Source organism: Mustela erminea, chromosome 18 (genome assembly GCF_009829155.1).
Source record: "Mustela erminea isolate mMusErm1 chromosome 18, mMusErm1.Pri, whole genome shotgun sequence".
NCBI classification, from domain to species: domain Eukaryota; kingdom Metazoa; phylum Chordata; class Mammalia; order Carnivora; family Mustelidae; genus Mustela; species Mustela erminea.
The window spans coordinates 25,396,320-25,411,149 of NC_045631.1; the positions used below are offsets into that span (position 1 = coordinate 25,396,320).

Below are 14,830 nucleotides of genomic sequence, written 5' to 3' on the forward strand. Positions count from 1 at the left end.
TTGTGTTTCACATGAGTCTTAGCATTTAATCCCTTATCCTCTCACACCCATAAACTGACTGGGAGACCAACACGAGTTGGCCACCACAAGGAAAAGGTACTTTCACAGAAGTGAAGGTACGGGACAGGCCTGGGAATTTTTCTTTAGAAATTTACCTTCCTTCTTGTCTGGGACTAGTGACTGCCTCAGATTAACCTGAGACCAGTGACCAAGGTAACCTCTGCTGAATGTGCTGCTTGATGAAATGATCTAGGACCATTTCCTCCCAGGTTTTGAGGCACTGATTGCCTATATTTGATTGATCTGACCTCAACTTTAGGCTTTTTATTACCCTCAGATCCAGATCTTCTAACCATTACACGTTGATTTACAGAAGCAGTTTCCTTATTTTCACTACATATAATTGTACCATTAACTGGCAATAGGAAATTGACTTTTCCCTTTACCGAACTTTCAAACTGAGGCACAGAGAAATCCAGCATTTTTGCATATGGCTTTTTGGAAGGCTAGGGGGTACACTGTGCTGACATTCTAAGCCTAGAAAAGCTATTCACTGCATCAGGTACTGTGCTTATCTATGAATATTTGGCATTTTTCACCTCCTTGTTTTGAAAAAAATAAAAAAATTAAAAGGAAGGAAAAGCAATTAAAAAAAAAAACTGAAGTCATAACTAGTTTTGTTTTTCAGTTCTTGATCATGCTCCTAGCAGTTCAGAAAAAGTTTTTTTTTTTTAAGCACACATTAAACTATCAAATAGGTTGATCCAAATTGTCCAAATAATCTTCTAGTCCCAGCATGTCTTTTTTTCTCTCATAGAAATTAGGATCATATATTTGTAAATGACTTGTGGAGGAGATTGAAGCAGTCAGTGTAAATGGAGTTTCTCCAGGTGCTGACGCCTAATCGCTGGGTAATAGCTGTGGACTTGCTGTGAGACCCGCATTATTACAATGTAATCAGAATCCTGTTGCTCTGCTGTTATTGTCAGCCACTTGTGGAATTTTAAAAGCAATAACAATTTTGATTTTAAATCATGGCATTATTAAAGTTATTTTCTTCCCTTGCCAGAACATAGCTATTGATGCTTGTCTTTGAAGGACTTGGCTGTAGTGGAATTCTTTGTTGGTGTTGTTGAAAAAAAAAAAAATGTTTCTGTTCCTGGGCATGCTGAAAGATGAATAACCACTACAGCCCCCACTCGGCTCTGTTCTTTTAAAACAGTTTTTTCTTATTTTAGTTCAGTACTTGGTTATTTACACTAATGGGTATGATGCCAGTACAGAGCATTTTTAAATGTTATTAAGCCAAAATTTATTCATGTTTGGCCTGGGGATTTAATATTAGAAAAATAATTTTGCCAGTTATCTTTTATTTATGCTGTTAATTTTATTACTAAGCAGTGCCATAGTAGAAATAGAGAAGTAGGAGGACAGTGGCTCAGAAATGTGCTTATTTATAAGGGGAAGCTAATTTGGCTGTAAAAAAATGCATAATATCATGAAAGCTAAGGACTGACTTAGGAACATAGCTCTTGGTTCGAGTTATAGCAGGGAACGTGATCAAACTAAAGCCTGAATGTAGGTGGTGAAAGTCCACATATTTTTTTTCTGTTTGTATTCTTCGTATATTCTCTCAGGCCATTCAGATGGTGGAATTGCCTTTCTATTTGTTGCATGTAGCTCCTCTTCGTTAGGGACCTTTAAAAGCACGTCTCTTACTTAATTTATTAACGTGCTTCTTCATGTCTACTTTGGAGATAAGTGAGCTGTACAGTATAGAGGAGGCTTAGATCCAAAGGCCCTAGACTTATGGAAGGGTCTGTCTTGAAACCACTGATCTCTCTTCACTCCTGATGTACTGCTTGCCTCTGCCAAGTGTAGCTGTAAATAACCACTAAGTTTAAAAGCCTGTTAAACATTTGCTTTTACCGATTTTTAAAGAGAATCTTAACAAAAAAACCTTCATGTAAAGCAGGGGGTAAAAGGTCAGGACTTGTTATGTTGAATTCTAGGAGTGCAGTATCTGATGATGGGTAATATCTGGAAATAACAGTGTAACACCTGAGCTTTCTGTTTTATGGGAATTTCTTCTTTTCCCTCTACTGGATTACATTTAGCTTCTGTATCCTTATTAATCTTCACAGTTGAATACAGGCCCACCAGGTATGAAATGGTGTTAAGCTCCACCTTGAGGTAAATCAGTCTTTAGAGAATTTAGGTGACTTCATAAGATCCTTCCCTACAAAGTTGTCCTTCAGTTTTGTCCAGATTAATATCTGAAACCTATTCCATTGGAGCCAAGCTGAGATTTGTTTATTTGCAAGTTAAAGGTACTGAGGCAAGACGCAGAGATCCAAAAAGGGTTCTTACCCTGTCAGAGCTTTATGAAGACCAAGTGGGATAAAATTGAAGATGAATGGAGATCTCATCTGTCTTCTCTTTCACATGTTTGTTTGTAGAAAGCTACCCTGGTTGAGCATGGGATACGGCGCCTTACTTTCCTGGTTGCACAAAAGGTACTGGCATGTGAATGATACCTCCCCAATGTGTCTTATACTGCGGCTAGAACTTATAAAAATAAAATACGGGAATATAATCATATACTTATGTGTAGAGTCTTTGCAAATAGATAACATTCTATAAATTTAATCAGGAAAAATTAATTTAACTCATTGCCTTTTACTTATTACTTAATTCGTTTTTAATTTTATTACTGATTGCCAGCTTCTGTTTTTCCTTCTTTTCTGTCCATTTGAAAGGATTTCAGAAAACAGGTCAACTGTGAGGTGGATCAGAGATTTCATGTAAGTAAAAGGAACCACAATGAAAGATTACTTATTGTTTTATCTGTTTGCCACTGATTATTTAAATATATAGAACATGTGTGAGTTATTTAGAAGGGCTGACCTGATGTTTGGTTCTTGTTTTAGAAAGTGTTAAAATGAATCTTCCACTTCGGTAAGGTGTGTTCAAGCTGGTGGTGTTTTTTTTTTGTTTTTTGGTTTTTTTTTCTTTTTTAAGCCTATAATGAATTCTCAGTATCATCTGAGAAAAATTTAAGAATGAACATCTGTGTTTATCCAGATGACTAAGGAAGAAGCAGGAACTAACTAGTAATTTCTTCTGTGTATGTAGTGAATTTAGAGACTCGTTAATCAAGAATTGCCGGTTAAGGGGTGCCTGGGTGGCTCAGTGGGTTAAAGCCTCTGCCTTCGACTCAGGCAGGTCATGATCCCAGGGTCCTGGGATGGAGCCCCACATCGGGCTCTCTGCTCAGCGGGAGCCTGCCTCTCTGCCTACTTGTGATCTCTGTCAAATAAATAAATAAAATCTAAAAAAAAAAAGGAAGAAGAATTGCCGGTTAAAGGGCACTTGAGTGGTACAGTCAGTTAAGCATCCAACTCTTGCTTTTGGCTCAGGTGGTGATCTCAGGATTGTGATATCGAGCCCCCTGTCTGGCTCCAAGCTCAGCACGGAGTCTGCCTGGGTTTCTGTCTCTCCCATCCCTCCCCTCTGCACTTGTGTGCTCTTCCTCTCTCTCCCTAAAATAAATAAATAAATCTTAAAAAAAAGAAAAGAAGAAGAACAACAACTGCCGGTTGTACTTTGGGGTCTTGACTTCTACCAAAGTTGGATTCCAGTTCCATTATGGACAATTCTCAATTCTCAGTTCTGAAAAATACTCATTTATTATTTAAAATGTTTTAACAGAACCCAAGTTGGTGTTTTTGTCTTGTGTTGTTTCTAGGAACAGGAAATAAATAAAATTAAGCATTAAATTTCTTATTCTCCCATTTATCTAAATTAACTGGCAATATTTATGAAATTAACAATTTTGTTGAAAAGAGAATGAATAGTCTGGCATCTAAACTGTGGTATATCCATGATCATACCTAGTGTGATGATAGCCACAATATTTATGAAATTAACAATTTTGTTGAAAAGAGAATGAATAGTCTGGCATCTAAACTGTGGTATATCCATGATCATACCTAGTGTGATGATAGCCACAGTTTGCAATCAGGAAGTCATTTTCTAAGATTCTAGAAGATATTAGGTTGGAAGTCTTAATTTTCCTGATAAGAATTTTGTTTTGTTTTGCTTTAACAATTAAGATAATCAAGTTAGTTTTCAAGCACTGCTCATTTGCAATAATGAAGCTAGCATTTGGGATTCTGGAAAGGACTTTCTAAATTCAAGGACCTATATGTGATTACTTTTACCACTTTGTTTATTAGATCTGTAGTACTTGACATTTGGTTTCCTTCTCACAGTTCACCTTCTTGGTTTAGTCTAACGAGAAACAAGACAGACTATCCTGCAAGCTAAAGAGCTAAGATACTCTGAAATGCTTTAGGAAATGTTGTGGACTGCACAATTCCCTTGTGTTATTGATGTCAGGAAATCAAGCGGAATGCAGATATATATCAATCAATAACTTTTGATAGGAAACTGGAGGCAGTGGAGAAGTATGAGGAGCTTAAAGAGAACCCTGGGGCTTTAGGAAGAAAAATCAGGAGCTTAGAGTATAAAATTGATACTTGGGATAGAATATGGAAGCCCATGAATAAATAGTATGGTTGGGAAATGCTGACCAGAACTAAGGTAGATATGCCAGAGCTGAGACCTGGGTTAGGGAAGAGTATTGGACTAGGTTTGATAGATTGATTGATTGATTGATTTAAGATTTTATTTATTTGACGCACAGAGTGTGAGCACAAGCAGGGGATGCTGCAGGCAGAGGAAGAGGAAGAAGCAGGCTCCTCACTGAGCAGGGAGCCCAATGTGGGGCATGATTCCAGGACGCTGGGGTCATGATCTAAGCCGAAGGCAGACACTGAACTATTGACTGAACAACCCAGGGACCCCTGCGCTATGTTCTTAAGTCTTAATGTGGTATTTTGTTTCTCATTGACTTTGGAGTAATATAATAGTCCAGGAAATAATAGTGAACTTGTAAAATTATTTTCCTTTTCCCTAATAGTTCAGACAGAGTCTTCATGTCTATAGCACAGTAACTGGTTTTGTATAATAAGCATTCCATGATAAATTAAAACCCTCCATTAAAACTTCAAAAAGCCAAAGCGATTAATTCTCCCTGGGCATTGTTTTTCTTTTGTACTTTCTTACCTCTGAATCTGTGTCATGTCCTAGAGTGTATCTACAGTTTTAAAACATTCTTCTTTCCCTGTGCTATCCAATAGGTTAAATAGGGACATGTATAGGCAAAATCTTCTAGGAATTAAGCCCAGCAGCTGGTCTTCCCCAGGAATCATTGTCCAGTTCCTATTTATAGTGGCTTGTCAAGTGGGAAATCCGTTAAATTATCAAGTGTTTTGTCATGAGTGGGGGAAATGTTGCTTTAGGAGGTAGAAGATGTTAAGGTCTAGGTGTGGACTGGATTTTCTCCGAAGAATTGAATGACAGAGGAGTTGGGGGTGTTTTTATGTTGGGCTCCTTAGAAATGATTAGTGGTTATGCAGGGGGCAAGGGCAACTATTACTGAGCTACATCCAGGATCTGCAATAGCCAGGAAGCCTTGGCAGGAGTCGTACAAATCCAGAGCTCACTCTCATGGTACTGCTGTGAGATCCTCTGCTGGTGGTAGCTTGCCATTCATGAAGGATGCTTAGCCTCTCTCATGTCATCTGATGTGTGCTTGCCCCGTAGTTAGTGTAGTGTGAAAAAGAGGAAGCTTTCTGGGAGTGTTAGAGATGAATCCCTTGATCTCTCTGGCTTCTTGGTAATCCACTGTGATGTATGCAGCCTCCCCTGTTCTACACTGTGAAATCCCTATATTATTGAATAGAAGAGAGAAGGTGCACATGAGGGGGCAAGGAGACGAGGAAGGTTACCAGGGACAACACTGGCTGGTGTGGAAAGAGGCTGCTGTGCCGTTGTATGGTCCTCTGACTGCTTCAGAACCAGAACCAGCCCATGAGGGCCAGACGGAGGAGACATTCCTAGAGAGTCTGTATATTGTTAGGGGCTTATTCAGATGCCACCGAAAACTTCCTTGTCTAATAGCCACAGTCCCCAGAGAGCTGAGCACTGGAGTCTGCTGCTGTCTTAGTCTCTTAGAGACTTTCTTAGAATAGGGGAATGTATTTTTCCGAGGTGGCCCTGTCCACCAGCAGTGAGGAGACTGGGTCTCCACACTGTTTCCCTGTCGTTTAATTAAATCAAGTGCCCGAAAGAGGATGCGAATAACTGCTTAACATGAATATTTAAACAGAGTTGGAGGGAAAACAGACCCATTTTTTGAAATCTCTCCTTCATGTTAAAAAATATGTATATTGAAGCCTTTAAAGCCAAAGAACAGGGTCTTTGAGTTTCTGCAGCTGAATAGGCTCTCCAGTTTTATGTAGTATTACTTAAGTCTCTTAGTTTCACTCGAATTTCTGATCTAGAGTTCCAGACAACACAGCAGAAGGTGCTGTTTGATTGGGATGTAAGTATTATGCTTTTTGAAGCTTGCCATCATTTTTTTCAGTGCAGTTTTGTTAAGGATACTAAAATACAAATTTTCAGGATTCTTCTGATCCTTTGCAACCTAAACAAGAGCATTAGGTCCAAACACGGTGATAAGATTCTAAAATCAGTTTTGCATCTGAGTTTCCTTTTGCTTCTTGTTTGAAGCAAAGATTCATGAGATTTTTAAAATGCAACTACAAGTCTCCTAGGAGATAGTTGTCGTTCTACAAGTTTTTTTAGGAGCCATTCCCGCTTTAAAATGGTTTGGATTATTTGAGCTTGAAGGAAGAACCAACTCACTATCAAAAATAGTTATCATGGTTAGTAGCTCATTTCTTTAAAAAAAAAATTGGTATGTCAATTATATCTCAATGAAGCTGGGAAAAAATTGGTAGTTTTGTTTGCTAGTGGATCAACTGTTAGTTTTTCAAAAGGTTTGGTTTGGGTTTTTGTTTTAATTACAGTCTATATAATTAGTTCTCAGCATGTTGAGGTAAAAGAGAATTGCACCAGCAAGTTTCCAATTTCTTCATCTCATTAGGTTTTTAACACGATTATTAGTATCATAATCAGCTATGATGTTTTCTGTTGCAGGTTTTCACATTCTCTGATTTGCAGGGTGTCTTGATTGGCTAATTTAGGCAAATTATTTTGATTGTCTTGATGATGGTTGGCTGATTAGAACACAGCAGGGGTATAATTTCTTCCTGAGAAATGTTGCATTCTTTTGGTTTTTGGTACCAGAACACTAAGAGGGTTTTTCTTTGTGTACATTCAATTATGATATTTGCCCATAACACTACTAGAATGCCTGGAAAGCAATTACATTAGTGATGGAATAAGCATGAATGCTGTTAGTGGAAAAATTGGAAGGATGAGGTAGGGTGAAGGAATTTACTACAACTATAGGTCCAGACTTCTGCATTTCTTCTTCTCTTTCTGTGAATTTTTGAGCACTGAAAGAAGTGACTTGCTATAAAAGTGTTCAGAACTTGTATAGCTTTCCAAGGACTACTCAATAATCCTGGTGTTTCATCGCACAGAACTTCTGGCCATCTCTTGTTCTGAACGCTTCACGCTTAAATTGAGGACCTCACTAGGGAACTAAAAATTTGCTCAAAAGCTTAAAAAAAAAAAAAGTTTGCCTGTATCATCTCATAACACTTTTTCTTAAACTTAGTGAAACTGGGTTTTTTTTTTTTTTCGTAGTCTTTGCCTGTCTCTGTCAAGAATTAGCTTCTTTCATTATTTGTTGTAAATTCAGACTTTTTTTTCCCCATGACTCTCAGTTACTACAAATTTTCTTAATTGGCTGAGTAGTAAAGACAAGTGTTTTTTGGCTATGATTACGAGGTTTTTGAAGAAAAATTATTTTGATCCTGCATATATACACATTTGAATAAATGGTACACTAAATAAATATTTTAATTAATTAATAGTTGTGGCAGAATAGGATGTATGCTTAAGAGACTTTATTATCACTTTTCTTGACTCTTCTTTCTGAAAATTGCATGGAAAGATTTTATTATCTTATCTTTTTTTTTTTTTTTGACCTCTGTTGCTTTTTTAGCTAATGCTCTGAAAGCCATACCTCTCAAGAATAAAACCAAAACGAGGCTAAATAAAGCCATGAGCATGAAATCTACTGACAATTCAGCTGAACATCTTCCTGTTTAACCTTGAAGTCATCCCCATGTTCTTCACTATCATTCAGGGGAATTATTTAGAACAAAACATCATCAGTAAAAGATCAGTGCTGTGTAAAACCCACTTTCAAAGGGCTTTTAAAGACCCAAGCCTGGACAGGGGATTTCCTGGGCTTGCTAAACAAGCTCCTAGAAGCCTGTTAAATGCAGTTTTACAGTCAAAATGCCAAGGAAATGTAAAATGATTTATTGACTGTATAAGCTTTAGCTAAGGTGTGAGGTGTAAATACCTGTGGAAGGTATTCAAGAAGCTCTCAGTAAATTCAGGAACCACAAGTTTTCAGCAGGAGTTTTGCTTTATTTGTTTTTTTTTTTTTTTTCCCTTTAAAGCCCCAATTTGTTTTTTTTATCTCATTAAGGAGAAGTTCTCTGAACAAGGAATTTGGATTATGACAAGAGTAGAAAGTCAGTGTCCTGCACTTGAAATGGAGTGGTAGAAATGAAAGGGTGTGGGCTCTGGCATCAGAGAGACTCGAGTTCATGTTCAGGTTTTATGATCCTGGGCATATCACCTGGCCCCGGCTTCCTCAGCTATAGAATAAGTCATCATTATTACCTGAGAGGTTTTTGAAAGTGTTTGGTGGGACAGCACGAAAGAGCTCCTGCCACCTAGAAGGCTTTCGGTTCATGTTTCCTTCATGCTTCCTAAAGCTCATTGAGGGACATTTAGGCAGCTAGCTAGTCCTGGTCTGTCTGCCTTGTACCAGTAAGTGTTTGATTATTGCACTCATAATGAAGGAGATACCTAATGAAACCTCCTATGGAGGCAAATAGTAATGACTTGATTCCAACACTGCCAGTAGAGTCTCCCATCCGAGAAGCAGGGGTATTTGGTGTTAATAAGTTAAATTTCAGAAACTAATGGACTCTGCTAATTGAATTCATCTTTGTTAATTAATAAGGTTCTAGGAAATTGGTTGCTTTGTTGTGTAATGCCCTGCAAAAGAGCAGTAAGACCTAATGACTACAAGTTCACTAGTTCCGTCCCATTCTCTTATACATAAAGTGGTAGTGACCAAAGTAACATCTTATGCTTTTGCTTTGCCTTAAAGTATTATTGTTTAAACCCTTGGAGTTATTGACTTGAGAGCGAATGTGGAAAAAACATGGATTGGGGATCCTGTGCTGTCTGGCTAGTTTACATTTTAAGAGTTTCTTAAGGAGAAACTTGGGAAATCAGTCTCTTAACTACTGTTGAAATGCTGCCGCATAAGTGTATTGGTTTTATTTGCCAGGTTATGCCAAAAGCAAAACCTGGAAAGATTTTTTTTTTTCACTTGGGAGATGAAAAAATACTAATTTTGTTTTCCCATAGGAGAGGATAGCTATTAAAGTGAGGGTGATAGTGTGGTGATTTCAAATTTGGAAGTGGGGTCAAAGTGGTAGTTACCCAGAGGATCATTCATATTCCCCAGGCTAAGCTTAGGTAAGGAGCATGTTTTCTAGGAACGGCCTTCTAGATGCTTGACTGTTTATCCCCAAAGAGTCATATCCATGAAAGACTGAAACATTTTCCCCTTCTTTTACACAGAGAGAATTTCCTAAATTTTTCACCTTCCGAGCAAGGGATAAGGTAAGGACTAATTTCCTTCCTGCCCTTTTTTTTTTTTTTTTTTTTAAATCTTCATTTTGTTCTTAAAAACCCAAGAGTGACTTATCTTTGTCATGTGCTCTTCTTGCCATTCTCCTTTCTCTGACTGAACTTGTGCTTTCCCTTGCCTTATATGTGTCTTGGCACTAAAGAAGACTCCTTTCTGAAAGAGTTTGGTTTAGGAAACAATCAAATGTATTGAGCTATCCGGAGAAAGCGATAACTTCTCACAGTCCTCCCTATGGTTTAGGATGATCCTAATGATATATTAAAGGACTGCTATACTTACTAGTAGTATTCTTGTCACCCACAGGCAGCAGTTCATTTATACCCAAGTCTATGTGCATTTGTTTATGTGCCTTTGTTTTTCAATTTTAAAATACAGAATTTCAGACCACATTGGTTTCTTCCTGTAACTGGCTTTGGATCTCCCCCTCCATTCAGTCAGTTGATATCTGCACTGGACGAACAATTTTATTTCAGCAAAACATGGAGTAAATGTAAATTGAACTTTAAGAAAAAAAAAGAGAGATAAATAATAATATATCTATAGGGATAGTGAATATTCCAAAGCCAAATATTTTTATTTTTAAAAACTAGATGATATTTATTTGTTGAGTATTTACTGTGTCATCTGTATGGTGCCAGAAATAAGAGTATAATACGGGCCCTGCCTGTAAACATTTGGGTAAACCCAAAACACCAGTATGTGAAGTAGATATTAATATGAAGCACTCTGTGATTAATTATAAAAAATGAATTGTGTAGACGGTAATGCAGTGGGAGTTGAGGGAATTGGTGTTTTTGTTGACTTGTTTTTAATGGAGAGCATCACTGCTTGTAAAAGCATAAATGATAAAAGCTTGGGAAGTAAATAGGCACTTTAGTCCCTAATCTTACATAAGCTATAGCATTATCCTTGAATGTAGCTCATTTTTGTTGCTTATTTGCACATGATCATTTATGTTTCTGTTTTTAAGCATCTCTTCTATTTACATGTTCTTCATAATATAATTTTCTAACTGCCTCTTGTGAGCTCTTTTGTTCTCCACTTTTGTGCTCAGTTTGAGGAGGATCGTATCTATCGTCACCTGGAGCCTGCCCTAGCTTTCCAGTTAGAGCTGAACCGGATGAGAAATTTTGACCTTACTGCCATTCCATGTGCGAATCATAAGATGCACCTGTATCTTGGGGCAGCCAAGGTGGAAGTGGGCACAGAAGTGACAGACTACAGGTTCTTCGTGCGTGCAATCATCAGACATTCTGATCTAGTCACCAAGGTGGGTCCTGTACTTTGGCGGGAAGTCATCCCTGAGGGAAGGGGCAGAGAAGCAGGCATTGTTGAAAATCAGGTTTTCATGTTTTAAATCATTTTTTGAATCATTATTTTCATTCTTCGCACTCTCCAGTAACCAGCAGAAGTCTGACAGTCCTTTCTCTCACAAAAATAAATACTCCATATTATAAAGGGCAAATAAATATTCCATATTATAAGGGGCTTTAAAAAATTTTTTTTTAGGTAGTAGAAGCATGAAAGCACTCACTTGAGAAGAGCAAAACCGTCTTAATGGAAAAATCACAGCTAGAGTTAGGTGACGATAGAAGATAAAGTTAGAGTTGGCCCCGTTGTAAGCCCATCTAGACAGGGTAGTTTCTGTGTATAGCAAGGCACTTCCCTCCATGTTAATTACTGCATCCCAAAGCTATACCCTTTTTCAACTTTCACTTTCCAAATAGATTTATTTTCTAAACTGCTCCATATGCCATATGTCATATGTGAAATGTAATCCTATTGGAGGTATAGCTCTGGGGGTGCCCAGCATGTCCAACTATTGGAAGGAAATGGCTTGCTAGGGGGCAGGAGGAAGGGCTGGCAGAAGCTCTTTATCTGACTTTTGCCTGCCTCTGCCACCCACAGTTGTTGAGCTACTCTAGGGAGGAAGGTAATAAGCAGGTGCCTTATGATTCATGATATATTACTACTCAAGTCATTACAGTAGCCAGTTCTTTATTGATATTGACTCTTCTGCAACACACCAACATGAATGTTGATTTTCTTCTTGCATAGGAAGCTTCTTTTGAATATCTACAAAATGAAGGGGAGAGGCTGCTCCTAGAAGCCATGGATGAGTTGGAAGTTGCTTTTAATAATACAAATGTTCGCACTGACTGCAACCACATCTTCCTCAACTTTGTGCCCACAGTCATCATGGACCCATCAAAGGTACATTTCTCCTTAGTTTCTCTTCCAGCACCACCAAACACAAGCAGAGAGATTCATCCATATTTATTTTCACTTGGACCTGGAAACGGGTACTCTTGGTCAGCTAGTTGAGTCCTTAATCTTTAAGGTTTACAGAATGCTTGTGAGACAGGGTTTCCAGAGGGTGTCAGAAATTTGATATAGCCCCTGAAAGCAGACCTCAAAACAGAAGATGGTATGCTGTTATCTTGCTGGTAAGCAGTACAAAAACATAAAATCCCTTTCTGTTAATCCATTGGTATCTGCTCCATGATATTTGTCATCGCAGTGGTCCTGTTTTTATATAATTCCCTAGGATTTCTCATCTGGAATAACTTCACTATTATTGGGCCTTTTGGCAAAACTACTGCTGGTTTGCACAAAATGTTACTTACCTGGTGGCCTTAGGGAGGCAGTGCACCTTACCAATGTGTCTAACCTGTTTATCTTCAGTATTTTTCCACAGGGAGGGGATTTGTTTGATAAGGAATTTTCACATGTATTATGTATGTTTTCTATCCTGAGGTTCTATTCTAAAATCCATTCCATATAATTTAGGGAAGGAAAACAGGGTGACTCTGTACTTGACCTTCTATCCCAGGTGTAATAAATACAAGCCGCTCTCTGTTTGTATTCCCTCTAACCTTGTTCTGCCGTGGTATTGTGGAATTTCGTTAGGAGAATCAAGTATCCCCCTTTCTCAAGATCATTTGTAGGCATGGACTTTTGCTTTTTTGGACTGAATTTCTAAGACCTGAAAAATCATTTTCTGCTGTTTTTCTTCAAGACTCCGAAACAACTGATAGGTTGCTTTAGCCTATCAAGAAAATCAAGGACCATTCACTGAGTATCAAGTTTCATCATCTAGTTTAGGTAAAGGTCTTCTAAGCATTCTGGGACTGATGAGGCTAGAAATCTGAGAACATGGCCAGGTCGCTGTATAACTATATATATTTTCAAATCTGAAAATTTACTATTTCTCAGTAAGTTTTTTTTATATCTGCCTCTCTGCTTCCACTCTAAATACTCATACACCCTAACTATGCCTTTCCAGTCATAGAGAGCTGTCAGTTTCCTCTATGTAGAGAATGTTGGCTTTTTTTAACCTCAAGAAAAGAACAGATGATACCTTTAGGTTAACAAGCAAGTCAGCTCTTTGAAATCCATTCTTTTTTTTTATATATGACTTTATTTATTTGACAGAGAGAGAGCAAGAGGGGGAACACAAGCAGGGGGAGTGGGAGAGGTAGAAGCAGGCTCCCCACCAAGCCGGGATCCCAATGCAGGACCCCGGGATCATGACCCAAGCCAATGGCAGACGCCTAACAACCGAGCCACCCAGTTGCCCTCGAAATCCATTCTGATCTAAGATTCTGTGAAGCAAAACAGACTGCAAGGGTAGCACATACTTCTGAAGGACCATAAGAGAAGGGTGGTAGAAGATATTTTTGATATTTTCTAAGTTGAAGAAGCATTTTAGAAATATACTTCATTTAAGAAAACATTTATTTTGAGTAGCATGTCCTAGCTGTCTACAGCTGTATTGGGAAAACAAGATTTCACTTTAGAATATCAACAAGGAAAAATCCCATCTGAGGCCATTTGGTTAAAACAGCTTGTCTAAACCTGAAAACTAGGAGCAGTAAGCTGCCTTTGTATAAGCCTTAGAGAAACTATGGAACATCTGCCTCATCTACTTAAATCCCAGTTGGACTTGGCAATGACCAAGGTTCAGAGCTCTGTTTAGAGAGAGCATTCTAGCCCCACCTACAAATCGCCTCTTTTTAATTTGTGCATTTACCAAGCAGCATATATTATTAAGTTTAATAAAATTGTATTGGAAAAAGCTCATGGTGGTAATTGCTATGATGATTTAAGGTCCTGTAAGTGCAATGAAACATAGTTACCATGCATATAAATGCTACTTAATAGCTGTTTAACTAGAGATTTTATTCTTATTTGAGGCTTTTTCTTAAATCCCATGGCTTGTAATTTTAGATATTGCAGATCTTTGATAGAGAATATGAATATAATTGGGAAAGGTGTAGGGAGTTGCATATATTTGGGTGTTGTGAGCCAGAGAACCCCACTCCCATGCTGGGCTGGCATGAAATTGTCCCTGACTTGTTCTAAGCAAGAGTAGGATTGAGAGAAATTATCTTTCCTTTCATAAGGAATACATGTAGTCCACATTTCCAGAAACCAGCACCTTTTTCCATCCCTTCTTTCCCAAAGATGGGCAGACCTGAAAACAGGTTCTAGTTACAAGGTGTTTAAGTTTTGTGCTTGGTGATGTGTCTGTGACAGATTGAGGAATCTGTGCGGAGCATGGTAATGCGCTATGGAAGTCGGCTGTGGAAATTACGTGTCCTCCAGGCAGAACTGAAAATCAACATTCGCCTGACGCCAACTGGAAAAGCAATTCCCATCCGCCTCTTCCTGACCAACGAGTCTGGCTATTACTTGGACATCAGTTTGTATAAAGAGGTGACTGACTCCAGGACAGCACAGGTACAGTGGTCAAGCAGGCTCCCCAGAGGTTTGATTGGGTCCTAAAGATGAGCTCCCTGTCCTTGTTATGGAAGATGCAGATTCACGTTTCCCATTGGTTTACATCAGGGAGTTACCCCCTGTCAGCAATGGTCACATAAATTTGAAAAACTTCATTTGCCTTATAAGATGTGCCTGTGTTGTTACATACTGATGAACCCTAACAGACGCCAAGTGAACCTGATTCCAGAGGTAATTCTGCAATTTAGGGTTCTTTTTAGGAGGGCTCTTGAGCTACCTAACTATCTGGTCTGGTCTGGTCTGGTC

General features: G+C 38.4%; 1 protein-coding gene across 9 annotated transcripts in view; it reads left to right on the forward strand.

The window, feature by feature from the left end:
- The window catches only part of ACACA (acetyl-CoA carboxylase alpha), a 285,383-nt gene that overhangs the window by 171,408 nt on the left and 99,145 nt on the right, over window positions 1–14,830 (forward strand). For 7 of the 9 annotated variants that reach the window (XM_032319427.1, XM_032319428.1, XM_032319432.1 and 4 more), the window contains 6 exons: window positions 2,460–2,516; window positions 2,760–2,804; window positions 9,712–9,753; window positions 10,836–11,051; window positions 11,840–11,995; window positions 14,321–14,524. In XM_032319427.1, the coding sequence (XP_032175318.1) occupies window positions 2,460–2,516; window positions 2,760–2,804; window positions 9,712–9,753; window positions 10,836–11,051; window positions 11,840–11,995; window positions 14,321–14,524 (720 nt within the window). The remainder of the gene's footprint in view (window positions 1–2,459; window positions 2,517–2,759; window positions 2,805–9,711; window positions 9,754–10,835; window positions 11,052–11,839; window positions 11,996–14,320; window positions 14,525–14,830) is intronic. The other 2 variants (XM_032319429.1, XM_032319430.1) reach the window with 1 other exon arrangement.